This window comes from Dendrobates tinctorius, unplaced genomic scaffold (genome assembly GCF_039654945.1).
Source record: "Dendrobates tinctorius isolate UK_male_01 unplaced genomic scaffold, ASM3965494v1 ptg000039l, whole genome shotgun sequence".
NCBI lineage: Eukaryota > Metazoa > Chordata > Amphibia > Anura > Dendrobatidae > Dendrobates > Dendrobates tinctorius.
Genome location: NW_027361707.1, coordinates 13823699 through 13838785, shown reverse-complemented (window position 1 = coordinate 13838785; position 15087 = coordinate 13823699). Strand labels below are relative to the sequence as shown.

General features: G+C 43.4%; 1 protein-coding gene across 5 annotated transcripts in view; it reads right to left on the bottom strand.

Moving 5' to 3' along the window:
* The window catches only part of SLC2A9 (solute carrier family 2 member 9), a 635276-nt gene that overhangs the window by 182014 nt on the left and 438175 nt on the right, over positions 1-15087 (bottom strand). For all 5 annotated transcript variants that reach the window (XM_073574480.1, XM_073574478.1, XM_073574481.1 and 2 more), the window contains 2 exons: positions 12856-12957; positions 11332-11407 (listed from right to left, as the gene is read on the bottom strand). In XM_073574480.1, coding sequence (XP_073430581.1) covers positions 11332-11407; positions 12856-12957 — 178 coding nt within the window. The remainder of the gene's footprint in view (positions 1-11331; positions 11408-12855; positions 12958-15087) is intronic.

Sequence of the window (15087 nt, the reverse complement as noted above, 5' to 3'; positions counted from 1 at the left end):
AGTGATTAGCATCTTACTGTCAATATATTCAATGTATACAAAAAGCTGCTAATCAGGGGTTTGGGAGAGGGAAGCTTTTTAAGCTCTGCTATATTCTACATCTAAAAGCTCTGATTGTGTCATAAATGCTGCACCCACAAAACTAAGCGATACAATCTTGGAATCAGGGTCACATTCTCTACATTAGGCTGCACTCAGATGAGGTAGCAAAAACCTGTTGACAGTTCCCTTTAAGCAAAACTCATGTCAATAGTGTAGAGAAAGGTTGCTTGTGGAACTAATGGTGTTAGCAGAACTGATAGCAGCATCATAGGATGGAACACACTGGCACTGGATGTCTTACGGAGAGAGAGGATTCCATATTATGTGGATTCTGCTCTAAAAATCATAGATGTGACAAATTATATATACAGTAGCAATCAAAATTATTTGCCTCCACCACCACCCCAGGTTTATTAGCAAACTACAACATTTTTACTGTTTACAAACAACCAATTTGACAAAAGCAATTTAACTACATTAAAACAACTTGTATATTAAGCGGTTTCTCCAAATTCAGCACAAAATGCCACTTTTACAAACTAGTGCAGTCTCAGAATTATACAACCCCTTCATGACAAGTGTCTTTTGTACTTAGTAAAGCCCCTCTGGCTGTTATAGCCTGCTGCATAGGTGATGTGTCACCGCTGCTGTGCCTGCCTCCACCGCTGTTGTGCCTGCCGCCGCCGCCCCTGCCCTTCAATCACTTACCTGGTCCGCCGTGGGTAACGGTCCCTCTTGCTTCTCCCTCCAGGTCTCGACACGCTGTTCCTGTATAGTCCCGGCACAGATTCCCTCTGCTTCCAGCCTCTTGCTCCTCCCGGCATCTGCGCATGCGCCCGGTCCCTTAAAGGGCACCCACACCTTTCTCAAGCATTGTTATATCTTCAGATGCCTCAGCCCTGTGAAACTTGGTAGCCAATCGGGTTAGTCCAGGGCTATTTCTGGACACCTCCTCTATTGGATGGTGCCTGGTTATTCAGTTCATATCTGCTTTATAACTCGGGCTTGCGTCTGCTGCCTCGTGCGCTCGCGTCTCTACAGTTTCCCTGTGTACTCTTGCGTTACCCTGCTTGTTACCGCACTCTCGTTCCTTAGGGTTCTTTGAGCCCGCTAAATACCCTTACTCTCTCCACACCTACCTCCCGCTGCAGCCGTCCTGTAGTCCAGTCCTCATGTCCACTTCCGGAGTCCCTCCTGTACCCGCCTGTGTCCTGGGATCCGTGTCTCCGGCTCCTGCTCTTTCGAAGCCTCAACCCTCCCGTGACTCCACTCAGTCTCGCTCCCCAATCTCCGCTTGAGCCGCCCCTCTTGGTATTGGCTGCCGTGGTTCTCTGACTTCTGGGCTTGCTCCTGACGGTCCCTGTATAGGGGTCGGCCTCCGCTAGGTCCGATCACCCAGGGGTAGGTCAGTTCCACGGTCCAGAGGGTCCACTCTTGCTTTCGCTTCTTTGCAGCATCACATGATGCATAACCAGACACCAGGTTTAGGCAGCGTTCCTCAGTACTCTTAGCCCATCTCTTATGGGGAATGGCTACAAGTCATTAATATCATTGTGTTGTATTTGTTTTCGAGTTTTGTTTTATCACCCTATCGTCTGAAAATGTTTCTAAAAAACAAAAATTGGAATCAACATTTTTATCCCCAAATAACAGCTCCCTAAATATTGTAATAATATATATTTTTTTAAAAATAATAATTAAAAAAATATTATTTATAATTAAGGTTTTTGAAAAATTTTGAATCATTTTAGCAGGTTCTCTCCTCTCAGTTGTGGCACAGGAGGAACCATCGTGACTTGTCCCGGATAAGTCTCTGCACCTTTGCCGGCATCATTCACTATTGGGGTGCAGTCCTCCTCACTTCATTCTTTTTCTGCCCCGCTGCTAGTTGTATCTTACAGTCACACCGGTTGTCGGCTAAGGAGGTGAAGACAATTGGGGATGGATCATACTGTACAGTGACACTTCAAGTTAAGAAAATAAAGAGTTTCCGATCCCGTACAAAGAGGACCAAGAAACTGGTAAAATAATTCAGATTTATTTTTTTTGTGAAGATCAATTAGAAAGAGCATTTGTTTAAAAAAATTTTCGTCAACTTTCATTCTCCAGATCACCTGCAAAAAGTCTCTGCTGGTCATAAGAATCCAATAGCAACCCCCCTTAGCCAGGGCTATTGGTTGGAGATGCGGCACACGGACCTCGCAAGTAACATAGTCAATGAGACAAGTAATGGGCACCATTGAGGGGCTGAGTAGGACTCGTTGACTGGCCACCGTATTGGAGCACAATTCCTAGGACACAGGGGCGGATATATCATTGGTGCAACCAAGTAAGGGCTCAAGCACCCTCAAAACAGCAAGGAGCTTTTGTCATAGCAGAATTATTGGACTGGAAAGGGCTAATATTCTGTTATTGCGCAGGGGCTCTTTTCTGTTTGCATCTGCCAGCGCTAAGACATACAGTCACAGAGGTAAAATCTGGAATAGCTCCAAAACGGGAACATCGGTGCTTTATGCACCCCAGATTCCTTGGTTGTAAAACCTCTTCAGTTTTACAATAGACAAAAAGGGAAAAAATGCACAAAAGGCGACACAATAATACAAAAAGGCAAACAAAAGAGTTTTGGAGCTCATAAAACAATGAACAAAAAGGGAAGCAGATAGCAACTGCACATTAAACCGTCTCATTGATCAATTGCAATTTACTACTTCATTTCTACCTGCCATATGAACTATATGAAATACATATTTTTTGGCAATATTTTATCCTCATGAAAATGCATTGTATAGCCTAGAAACTGTATGGAAAAAATGCTATAATGCAATGTAAAATGTTGACCTTATGTCGCCATAAAATCATACATGAAAGAAATCCCGAGAGATAAATGACGACAGAAGCTAAAATCTGGCATCGCTGTCTATAGGGAGCATCGGCGCCATTGAATACGATCCTAATCTGCAGGATATTAAACGGTAACGAGGCAAACATGTGGGAATTAGGTTTTAGAAAACTAAAATCCTTTTTAAAAAAAAAAAGCCAGTATAAATTTTTCAACTTGTGCTAAATAAAAGTACTTGAAGACGTCAGTGGCGTAGCTACAAAGTTCTGGGCCCAGGTGCAAACTTTCAAATGGCGGCCACCCATGCCAAAATACACGCACATCTCCGCTCCATACACCTCATACACACGCGGCTCCGCTCCGTACACTTTGTACACACATGGCTCCACTCCGTACACCTTGTACACACACGGCTCAGCTCAGCTCGTACACACGCAGCTCCGCTCTGTACACACATGGCTCTGCTCTGTCCACCTCGTACACACACGGCTCCGCTCCATACACACATGGCTCCACTCTGTACACTTCGTACACACACGGTTCCGCTCCATACACACATGGCTCTGCTCCATACACCTCGTACACACACGGCTCCGCTCCGTACACCTCGTACACACACTGCTCCGCTCACCTCAGACACACGTGGCTCCGCTCCGTCCACCTCATACACACACAGCTCCGCTCCGTACACACACAGCTCCGCTCAGTACACCTTGTACACACACAGCTCCGCTCCGCACACCTCGTACACACACGGCTCCGCTCACCTCGTACATACACGTCTCTGCTCACCTCATACACACGCCGATCCGCTCCGTACACCTCACATACACACGGCTCTGCTAAGTACACCTTGTACACATACAGCTCCGCTCTGCACACCTCGTACACACACGGCTCCGCTCACCTCATACACATACTGCTCTACTCACCTCGTACACACACTGCTCCACTCACCTCATATACATGTGGCTCCGCTCCGTACACATCGTACACACAAGGCTCCGCACAACTCGTACACACACGGCTCCGCTCAGTACACCCCATACACACACAGCTGTGCTACATCCACCCTGTAAAACCCCTCCTGAGTCCTGACCCCACACATAAACTTACCCTCATCTAGCAGTGCACCATGACAACCAGGTCGGCAGAGTCCTGCATACACGAGGCTCCTGATCATGTGACCCCTGACTCCTCCCCTTCTGTGATGTCATCACAGGTCCTGTGTGCAGCCATTGCGCCACTCAAAGCAAGGAGCTGCACAGCCAATAAGCGGCTGCAGCTCGGCGATCGGGCCCCTAAACACTCCGGCCCCGTCGCAGCTGCGACCGCGGTAGTCCCGCCCCAGGAAGACATCGATATTGTACGCTTTTCAATGCAAGGACCTCTTTTGATAGATCGATTTTTTTGTACCTATTAAATAGAAAATGAATGGAATCTGTCACCAGGTTTTTGTCACCTAATCTGAGAGCAGCATGTTGTAGAGAGAGAGCCTCTGATTCCAGCGATGTGTCACTTACTGGCATGCTTGCTGTAGTTTTGATAAAATCATTGCTATAACAGCAGGAGATTATCACTAGAGGACTAGTAAGCCTCATTCCAGCTAGTCCAGCCACGCCCCCACCACTGATTGGCAGCTTTCTGCCTATGCACAGTATACACAGGAAGCTGCAATTCAGCGGTGTGGGCGGGGTTATACAGAACTTAACATTGAGGGCACTGCTAAAGTTACAGCAGATAAAACTATGATTTTATCAAAACTGCAACCAGCATTCCAGTAATTGACATATTACTGGAATCAGGGTTTCTCTCTCAGCTGGGGTATCATAAACCTTGTGACAGATTCCCTCTAAATAGTGTGTGTTTGGTGGTTTATGTGGTGAGCAAGGCCCATGACTATAGTGAGAAACCCATAGAGAGGAAGTCAGGACCTAATCAGCCACTGAGGAGCTCGTTGGTGGGCAGCGACCAAGACAGAGAGTGACTGAAGCCTGAGAAAGAGAGTAAGCCAGGTGCTGCTTTGCAAATCGATGAGACACAGTGTAACATGGGTCTCAGAAATTGGAAATGTTTAGAGCAGTCACTCGTGAGATAGAGGCTGGAGAGACTTGGGTATTAGTGATGAGTGAACGTGCTTGAATAAGGTGTTCTCTGAGCATGCTCGGGTGCTAACCGAGTGACTTCGGTGTGCTCAAAAAATATGTTCGAGTCCCCGCGGCTGCATTTCTCACGGCTGTTAAAAAGACACAACATATGTAGGGATTACCTGTTTGTTAGGCAATCTCTGCATGTGTCGTGGCTGTCGAACAGCCACAAGACAAGCAGGTGCGGGGACTCAAACATATTATTTGAGCACGCCGAAGTCACTCAGCACCCGAGCATGTTAGGATAACACCTTATCCAAGGGCGTTCACTCATCACTATTAGGTATGCATCTACCGGTTGACATATCATTGGAACACGGTAATGAAAATCAGTCTGTAGTAGGTAATTTGCCACAATTAGGGCAGGTGCAGACAGCCGTATAAGTAGTCTGAGTGCAATCCAACAAAAAAGTCGAATTGCACTTGGAACAATGTTATTTTATGGGGCCGTGCACATGTCTGATTTTTTCCTGAGACAGAGCCGAGAAACAAAATCATAACATGTCTGAGTTTGATCTGGTATTTGGATCACTCTCGGCCATGCAACTCTATAGAAGGTGGATGTGCAGTACCCTGCCGCGGCCACTATCAGAAGAAGGAGCAGCTCTACGACTGAGCACTTCCGACCGTCGTCCACTGCCGCTGACACCGAGAACAGTTGATCTGTGGGGGCACCAGATGTCGCACTCTGACCAATCAGCCGTTGATGACCTATCCCAAGGATAGGTCATCAATGACAAACTAGTTGACAACTTCTATAAGCCCTTTACCCCCAAGGGTGGTTTGCATGTTTATGACCAGGCTAATTTTTACAATTCTGACCACTGTCCCTTTATGAGGTAATAACTCTGGAACGCTTCCATGGATCCTGGTGATTATGACATTGTATTTTCGTGACATATTGTACTTCATGATAGTGGTAAATTTTCATTGATATAACTTGTGTTTATTTGCAGAAAAAAACGGAAATTTTGCAATTTTCCAAATTTGAATTTTTATGCTCTTAAATCACAGAGATATTGTAATGTTAAGTAACATTTGGTTTTGCTGGAACCTTCCAGAATCCTCCATTCTAGGAGAAAATCTCCTTGTCACATAGCTGCAAGCATTTGACCCCCACCCCCCTTTCACTCCTTAGCAGCTGTGTGTGTGTGCTGCTCTGTGCCTGCATTTGGTAACAGGACACTGTCCATTTCCTGTTGTAGCTAGGAATGTGGATTAGCTAAGTGGAAGGATTTCTTTGTTTGAGACACGCGGCTGAATAAAACAATGAGAGATATTAAAGAAGCTCTAGCGGGCACCTCCCTTGCGGCAGAGATATAATAATTACATTACTGCGAAGGGCATGAAACCAGCTTTCTAACCCCTAATTTTCACGGTTCTAACCCCTCCAGAAACTGAGATATGGATTGCTCCCAAATGGATTGTCCTAATTACGGCATGTTTGATGTTGTTTTATTGTATTCGATAAACTACAACCAATGATACCATATGTGTGTTTATACGAGCTTTCCTTGGCCTGATATAGTCATGATAAGTTATGTAGCCAAATCATAACTTAGAGAAAGGGGGTGGAACCTCCCCAGCCGGCCCCTTTTGCTGAGGTCACACAGCAAAGACCATAAGGGATGTGAGGGGACAGCCAGTTTGAGCTGCAGATTCCATGCCAGAAAGATCACCAAATGTCTGGAGATGTCTGGCTGCCCCTCCCCCCAGCCACATGGGTTGCCTAAAGAACCAAAAGCAACTGTAAGTGTAATTTCCGTTTTCATCCCTGTTATTTTTATATTTGCATTGTACATATTTACTGTCTCAACTTTGTAACAACTTTTATTCGTGTAATCACTGCCCACCTTTTGGAAATAAATCATAAAATTATCAGTCTCCGTGCTCTAAGAAACGAACTATGCGCCTTTTTTTAGATAATCGCTACTAATTTGGGGATTTGCCACGGACCCTCTTAATTAACTCTTTGATTAAGTGAATCGTGGCTGGTGGCAGCGTGGTGTATTCGGTTGGTTGGGCCAGTTGGCAGTATGGAAGGGTCTTAAATGCTGAATGAGTGGCTGTGGCTAAAGCATTGATAATTCCCTTACTGCAGTAGTCTAATTGCCTGTGCACAACAAGCAGCCCATCCGGCGATCTAATTATCCTAGGTGTAGTTCCCTTACTGACCTGTGTGTTCTGCTTAGAGACAGGGATAGATTAGGAAGTAATGCAGGACCTTAAGAGCATTAGAATAGAGGGGGCACATTAGAGATAGAGAATAGGATATACACGAGTATTAGTTAGATACAGGCAGCATAGGGGTTAAGCAGATGGGAGGAGTCACACAGCAGAGCAGCACAGAGCAGGGAGGTATAGGAAAGGCACTTCCTGATTAGAGACAGACACCCAGAGCAGAGTATTGCAGGCCGTGGGGATAAAGTTGTTTCAGTAAAGGTCCCCAGGCTGAGAATCGTGCAGGTGGTCACCAGCTTATACAGAACCGTTCTAAGGAAGGATCCGAAGCTAGCGGCTGGGATTAGGAGGCAGCCCATTACCCTATAACTCGAAGCCGGACCAGGGAAATGACAGGAAGCTGGTGGGCCTGGATCACGAGTGAGGCAGAGACTGTCCAGAAGAGCGACAGGGATTGTCCAAGGAAACAGATGGGACACCAATTGTTCAGGGACAGAGTTGAGCTTGCCGGGAAAGGGAAGCTGATGCAGAAGATAAAGTCGGCCTGGATGACAGGGAAAGATAAGAAGATGTCTCTGTGTTTAACTTGTGCTACCTGTGTGAAGAATGCAGATAAGAAGATGACTCTGTGTTTGACTTGTGCTGCCTAGGTGATGAATACGCTGTCTAGTAAAGTTAAGCTGTTGGAAAAAGACCTTGTCTCTGAAGTAATTTGTGGAGCTCATGAATGCGGAGCTGACATGGCAGCAGCTGAGGGGAATCTGCAGCGTCCACCCCACAGTGGCCAGATGTTATAGTATAGTTTAGGGGATTTCATGAAATCCCATGTCCACTATGCGTGCAGGGACACCTCCGGTTTCCCTGTGTACATGCACATGCGGCGCGTCTTTCCTAGACCACAGCATGTCTATTTATCTTGCGGAGATGCTCAGTCTCCGCAAGATAAAGTCACCTGTAAAATGTACTGGACGCGGTGATTCCGCAAGATTCAATGAACACATGCGGAATCACCTGCATTCAAAAGCCGGCAGCACTTTGAACGGAGCAGTCATGTGCTGCGTCCAAAGCGCTGCTGCTTACTGACCATGGGAACAGTTCTCTGGTTTTGTAAAAAAGTTCATTGATGATGAGCAAACGTGGTCGGATAAGGTGTTATTCTGAGCATGCTCGGGTGCTAACCGAGTGTAATCAGCGTGATTGACTAATATGTTCAAGTCCCCGCAGCTGCATGCCTCGCAGCTGTTAGACAGAAGCAACACATGTAGGGATTGTCTAACAAATAGGAAATTCCTGCATGTGTTGAGGCTGTTGAACGGCTGTCAGACATGCAGCCGCGGGGACTCAAACATATTATTGCAGCACGCCAAATACACTCGGTTAGCACAAAAGCATGCACACCTTAGCACACCTAGCACACCTTATCCAAGCACGTTCGCTCATTACAAAAGTTCATGACGAGGGTATCCTACTTTAATAATTCAGAATACATGAAACTGAATCGTCAGAAAATATTCAAAATGTAGCTAAAAACTATGTTAATGTTGTGCAGTAGAACGTAGCTTGCATTGATTGGGCGCAGCCCTCGGCTCTCCAGGACATAGGGCTCCTTATAGACAAAATCTGTCAATCTTTGTCCTAATCTTATGCTACGACTGTGAACCGCAGAGATAAAATAAAACACAGGCGACGTTTTAATCTGCTGTATAAAGCAGACCTGAGAGAAGCAGACTAATCCGCTGCATTATCACTAGAAAAACCATTAAATTTCTTAACTCTGCAATTGCTGGAGGCTTCTCGATATAGGCGAGTTGACTTTGGGCCAGAAGTAAAAAAAAAAAAAAAAATAATGCATATTCACATGATTTTTGTCTGCGATTATTTGAAATCATAGTAGCATTGCCACACTTTTACATACATTTTCGAAAATTGCAGCAAAAAAGTACAGCGGGATTGCATTATGAACACACAACCTTAAGTGGGTTGTCCAGTACTTTTATATTGATGGATTTTCCTAAGGACAAGTGCAGACGACTGTAGTTTCTCATTCCAGATAATCAGGTCAATTAAGTAAATGACACTCTGATCAAACTTTGGTCAGCTCGGGAGCATTGTGTGATCCCATTTTCTCCGATGAGTAGAAGATGGAGAAAAACATTTTTATTGCATGGATTCACTGTTTTATGTGACATAGTTATGGAATTTTACAGTATTTAGTCTGCAAGCAGCTTGTTAGCCTAGGACAGGGTTAACTGTTGTGAATTCTCTCTCTGGCTTCCCTCTGGTGATTACTGAAGATAGTGGTGCTGGTCAGATTGAGAGTTCTCTTTCTGGCCTCCCTCTGGTGGTTACTGGAGGTAGTGGAGCTAATCTGATTGACAGAGGCTTGCCACCTGATAATGAGGAAGGCTGATTGTCAAGAAAGGGAGGACCCACGCCATTTTTTAAAATGATCTATTTAAATAATGAAAAAATACAGAGTGGGGACCCCTCTATTCTTGATAACCAGCCTTGCTGAAGCTGACAGCTGAGGGTTGCAGCCCCCAGCTGTTAGTTTTGCCTGCCTGGTTATCAAAAATACAGGGGAACCCACACCGTTTTTTTTTTATTATTTATTTACAGCTTTGGAGTGAGTAATGAATACTCCCATTCGCCGCTCCTGCTCTCACTGTTATTAGCGGCTGCAGGCGTTGGATGATGGGAGCGGTAGTCCCATCAGCTGACACCAGTGACCTGAGGTAAACCTTATACCTCTGATCACAACTGATTGCTCACGGTGTCTTTTGACAGCGTGGGAACCGCGGCTCTCTGACCAGCAGGGAGCATTTCATAGCCCATCACAAGCGGTGGCAGTAGGTGTTCGGTATGGACACCGAACTTTCCTGTTCGAGTTCGCCCATCTCTACTCATGACCAATAGACAACGCCAAAAGCTTCTTATCTGGGCCAAGGAGAAAAAGAACCTGACTGTTGCTCAGTGGTCCAAGGTGTTGTTTTCAGATGACAATAAATTTTGCATTTTGTTTGGAAATCAAGGTCCCAGAGTCTGGAGGAAGAGTGGAGCGGCCACAACCCAAGCTGCTGGAGGTCTAGTGTGAAGTTTCCACAATCAGTGATGGTTTGGGGAGCCATGTCATCTGCTGGTGTAGGTCCACTGTGTTTTCGCAAGACCAAAGTCAGTGCAGCCATCTACTAAGAAACTTTAGAGCACTTGATGCTTCCCTCTGCAGACAAGCTTTTTGGAGATGGAAATATCATTCTCCAGCAGGACTTGGCACCTGTCCACACTGCCAAAAGTACCAATACCTCGTTTAAAGACAACAGTATCACTGTGGATGATTGGCCAGAAAACTCACCTGACCTTAACTCCATAGAGAATCTATGTCAAGCGGAAGATGAGAGATACCAGACACAACAATGCAGACAAGCTGAAGGCTGCTATCAAAGCAACCTGGGCTTCCATAACACCTCAGCACTGCCACAGGCTGATTGCCTCCATGCCACGCCGCATTGATGCAGTAATTGATGCAAAAGGAGCCTCGACCAAGTACTGAGTGCATTTACTGATCATACATTTCAGTAGGACAACATTTCAGATTTTAAAATCAATTTTCAAGCAGGTGTTATAAAGTAAATTCTAATTTACTGAGATAATGACTTTTGGGTTTTCATTGGCTGTAAGCCACAGTCATCAATGTTAATAGATCACTCTCTGTGTAATGACTCTATATAATATATGAGTTTCATTTTTTATATTGAAGAACTGAAATAAACTAAGTTTTTGATGATATTCTAATTTTGTGAGAAGCATCTGTATATAATTTGGATTCAGGGGAGAATCCCGATCCAACTTTTCTCTGTAATTCAATTATAAGGTTACCCCGTGTTAAATTAATGTTGATTTTTTTTTTACAACCACTTTGTGAGCATAGTACGACTTCATCTAATTATCTTAATTAAATATGTTTTAAATTCCTAGCAAACAAAATTGAATGACATTAGCAGAGCTCTGCCTTTTATCAGCTTTACAAAATTAAATGTTGTCATTGAAAGAACAAGCTGCGTGCACTGAACTGTCAAATGTCACATAATAAATAATAGGCTGCCATGAGCAGAAATGCTTTACCTGGTCCGATGCAAAATGATGCAATTACACCCAAAATGCAGAAAATGCTAATGTAGGGTACCCACGATGCCCGATCCTATTAATAAAGCAAATATTTCAAAATATAAAAACACCAATGACAATATATTAGTCTACAACACAGCTTAAAAGAGGACCTGTCACTTGCTCAAAAATATAGAGATAAATTCCTCGTAAATATCCCTGAGCTCCCCTGACTCTGAGGCTGTTTTCCATTCTGTGCTACTTTGCTCCATTGCAGAGATATTTACATTTGTTTATACTGGAGCGCAGCATGTGAAATCTCCGCTTGCAGCCCAAAATTAGATTTCTTCATATTTTTCTCTTCCATCCCAAATGTTGCCAATCACAGCTCAGCAACTCATCTATAAGTCTCAGGAGCTTCCAACTAAATTAGCTAAATTTTTTTTAGCAACTGATATGTCCTCTTCAAGATACTATTTAACTACATTTCTGTCAATTTGACACCCGGAATTGCAGAACTTTGAAAATCCAGAACTTTTTTTTCTGGCTTAAAACTCCAAAATTATCTATAATTTCACAAACACACAATTTTACAAAAAAAAAATATTCTGTGCCCCAAAAGGAATTTTGTTTTTAGAAAATCTAATTTTCTATAAAATGAAAACACTTTGTGTCTCAGAAAGTACAACATATTATTGGTTGTCAAATTTTGTCTTTATAGTATTTGTCTAAAAAAAAAAGTGTTCTGTGCAGCCTCTAGGTGGGCTCCTGTCCTGGGCAGCAGATCTTATGATTCGCTAAAATTTGAGCTGAAAATTTCACATTGGAAATAATGAAAATTCTTAGGGCTCATTCAGAGTTCCAATTTTTGTGCACAAGTGCTATCTGAATTTTTTACGGATAACACTAGTATTATAGTAGTGAATGCAGTCGTTCACATGTCCATGATTTTTCATGAACTGAGTTGTCCACGAAAATAGCAGAGACATGCCTGATGTTGATCAGAGTGTCTGACCAAAATAGGCAATGCAAGTCTATGGGTCCTCAGATACCAATCAAATGTGGTCCAATTATCAAGGACTATAAGATATGAAAAGATATAAATACTTTTTTTTTCCTTTTCACACACAAGAAACACTGCTGAAACAGCATCGGCACTGGCTCTCCCAGGGATTGTGTGACATTGTAATGTCATGTGATCCCTGTGGCCAATCAGCACTGGCTCCACACTCTCTGTCTTTGGTTGACTCACATACATCTGGAGGAAGTGAAAGAGCAGCGAGCAACAACTGTAACAGCACCAGAGGGAATATAGTTGTATTTATTTTAAAAGGGGGAAAATAGCCATTGAAAAACAGGTTGAGTGCACAGCCTATATAAATTAAAAAAACAAGTGAAAAGCCTTTCTTAAGAATAGCTTAGTGCATAGGAATAGGTCTAGTTGAAAGTTTCAATCTAGAAAAAAATGTAAAATAACTTGTGAAAAACTAGTCATACAACATCTGATGGAAATCTACTTAAATACAAACAGAAAATTCTCACCTGGAAAGTCAATGATATAGTCAATATTCCGAAAAACGTTGTCATCAACCCAAAACCACCAATAAGAAGAACCCTTCTTCCAAGCTTTTCAACAGTCATTCCCTAGAGATATGAACGAAAATATTCATATAATTATATGCTGAAATCACAATACAAACCAATATATAGCAAACAAAACCCTTCGTGACGAGGTCATTTTTTGTCTTGGCGCTTTAATCAATTTCCTCCACTTCTTCGACAAAACATACTGTAACTTATTTGTATGAATGGTTGTTGTGGATGAGTTATATTTTTGCATGACATCATTTATTTTTTCATATAATGTACTGAGAAACAGGAAAATTTCCAAATGGGGTTGCGTAGTGAAAAAATGTAATTCTTCCGCCTGTTCTAGGGTTTGTAGTCTTTAATGTCCCTTCAATAAAGACCCCAGATCATTACAAATGTAATATGTAAAAAATGAGTAAAATTCCTTATACCCACCTTTCCACTCACCTCTCCGGCCCCTCTATTTTGTCACCTGTCCGGGCCTTTTGCCATCTTTTGACCCCTGTCGCGAATGCTAAAATCTCTTGGTCTCTTATACTTAGTCGGGACTTTCAGTTCTGATGAGACTCAGCATGGTTCTGCGCAAATAGTCTCAGCGGCATGATATGCTTCATGACCTTGCCCGTGCATGAGAAGACCCATCCTGGGCCTCATTAGAGCTGGAAGTCCAGGCAGAGTGCCACCAGGACCAGATGCAAGCAAATTCCAAAACAAATCTGCATTTTAGCTAACGCAGATTTTTGAAAGAATCGAGTGCTCAAATTTATTTACTCTTCGCAACTTTTTTTTTGAGGAGAGTAGAATTTTTTTGGAACATAGGGTGCATAAGACCTGTTGATCAATTTTTATATGACATTTCAGGGTGCTAAGGTGTCCCAAAAAATACAATTCAGTAATTATTATTATTATTATTATTATGCATTTATATAGCGCCATTTATTCCATGGCGCTTTACATGTGAAAAGGGGAATATAGACAGGTGCAATAAACATGTGTAAGACAAGGGACACACAAGTACATAAGGAGAGGGGACCCTGCCCGTGAGGGCTCACAGTCTACAGGGATGGGTGAGGATACAGTAGGAGAGGGTAAAGCAGGTCGTGCGGTGGTTCAGTAGACCGAGGATCATTGCAGGCTGTAGGCTTGTCGGAACAGGTGGGTCTTCAGGTTCTTCTTGAAGGTTACCATTTATGGTGAGAGTCTGATGTGTTGCGGCAGAGAGTTCCAGAGTATGGGGGAAGCTCGGGAGAAGTCTTGTATGCGGTTGTGGGAAGAAGAGATAAGGGGGGAGTAGAGAAGGAGATCTTGAGATGATCGAAGTTTGCATGCGGGTAGGTAGCTAGAGACCATGTCACAGATGTATGGAGGAGACAGGTTGTAGATGGCTTTTTATGTCATGGTTAGGGTTTTGAATTGGAGCCTCTGGGCAATAGGAAGCCAGTGAAGGGCCTGGCATAGGGGGGAGGCTGGGGAATAGCGGGGAGACAGGTGGATTAGTCGGGCAGCAGAGTGTAGGATGGACTGGAGCGGAGCCAGAGTGCTAGAGGGGAGGCCAGTAATATTTTGGTTTTTTTACATTTGTGGTGATCACTGATAACAAATATTCCTTTTTTTCAGAATTGGAAAAGGTTAGTAGTTGATTTGAACTTTTTAAGTTTGGTTTTCATAATAGTACAATGGTGAATAAAAGCACCCCACTTCCTCAGATTGAAACACTTCACCATCATAAATGGTAGCGATCAAAACTCTAATTTCTTCCATTAGGGTTTGCTCCTATCTGGGTACAAATACGCCAAGTGCAATGTGATAAAAAATAGCATTACATTTGCACCAATGTGATTCAATGAGGAAGGGTTTGTCTGTCAGTTTTTCCTCAGCTGGAATCGGGCTGAATAAAAAATTGCAGCTTACCGCGTATGGCAGCTTATATTGGCCGACACAAGCCTATGCATATCAATGGGTGAAAGAAAAAAAGCGGATGGCACACAGGTCATTCGTATGTAGTCCAATTTTTACACACACATCTCAAAGGAACCACAAAATTTCATTAGCCAAGGAAAGGAAATTCACAGCCAGAACTCTCAGAATAAACAGAGATAAAAAGATAAATAAAATAGATATTTAGATATTATGTAGTTATATAATTTCACAACCCCATACATATTATAAACTTGCACCTTTTAA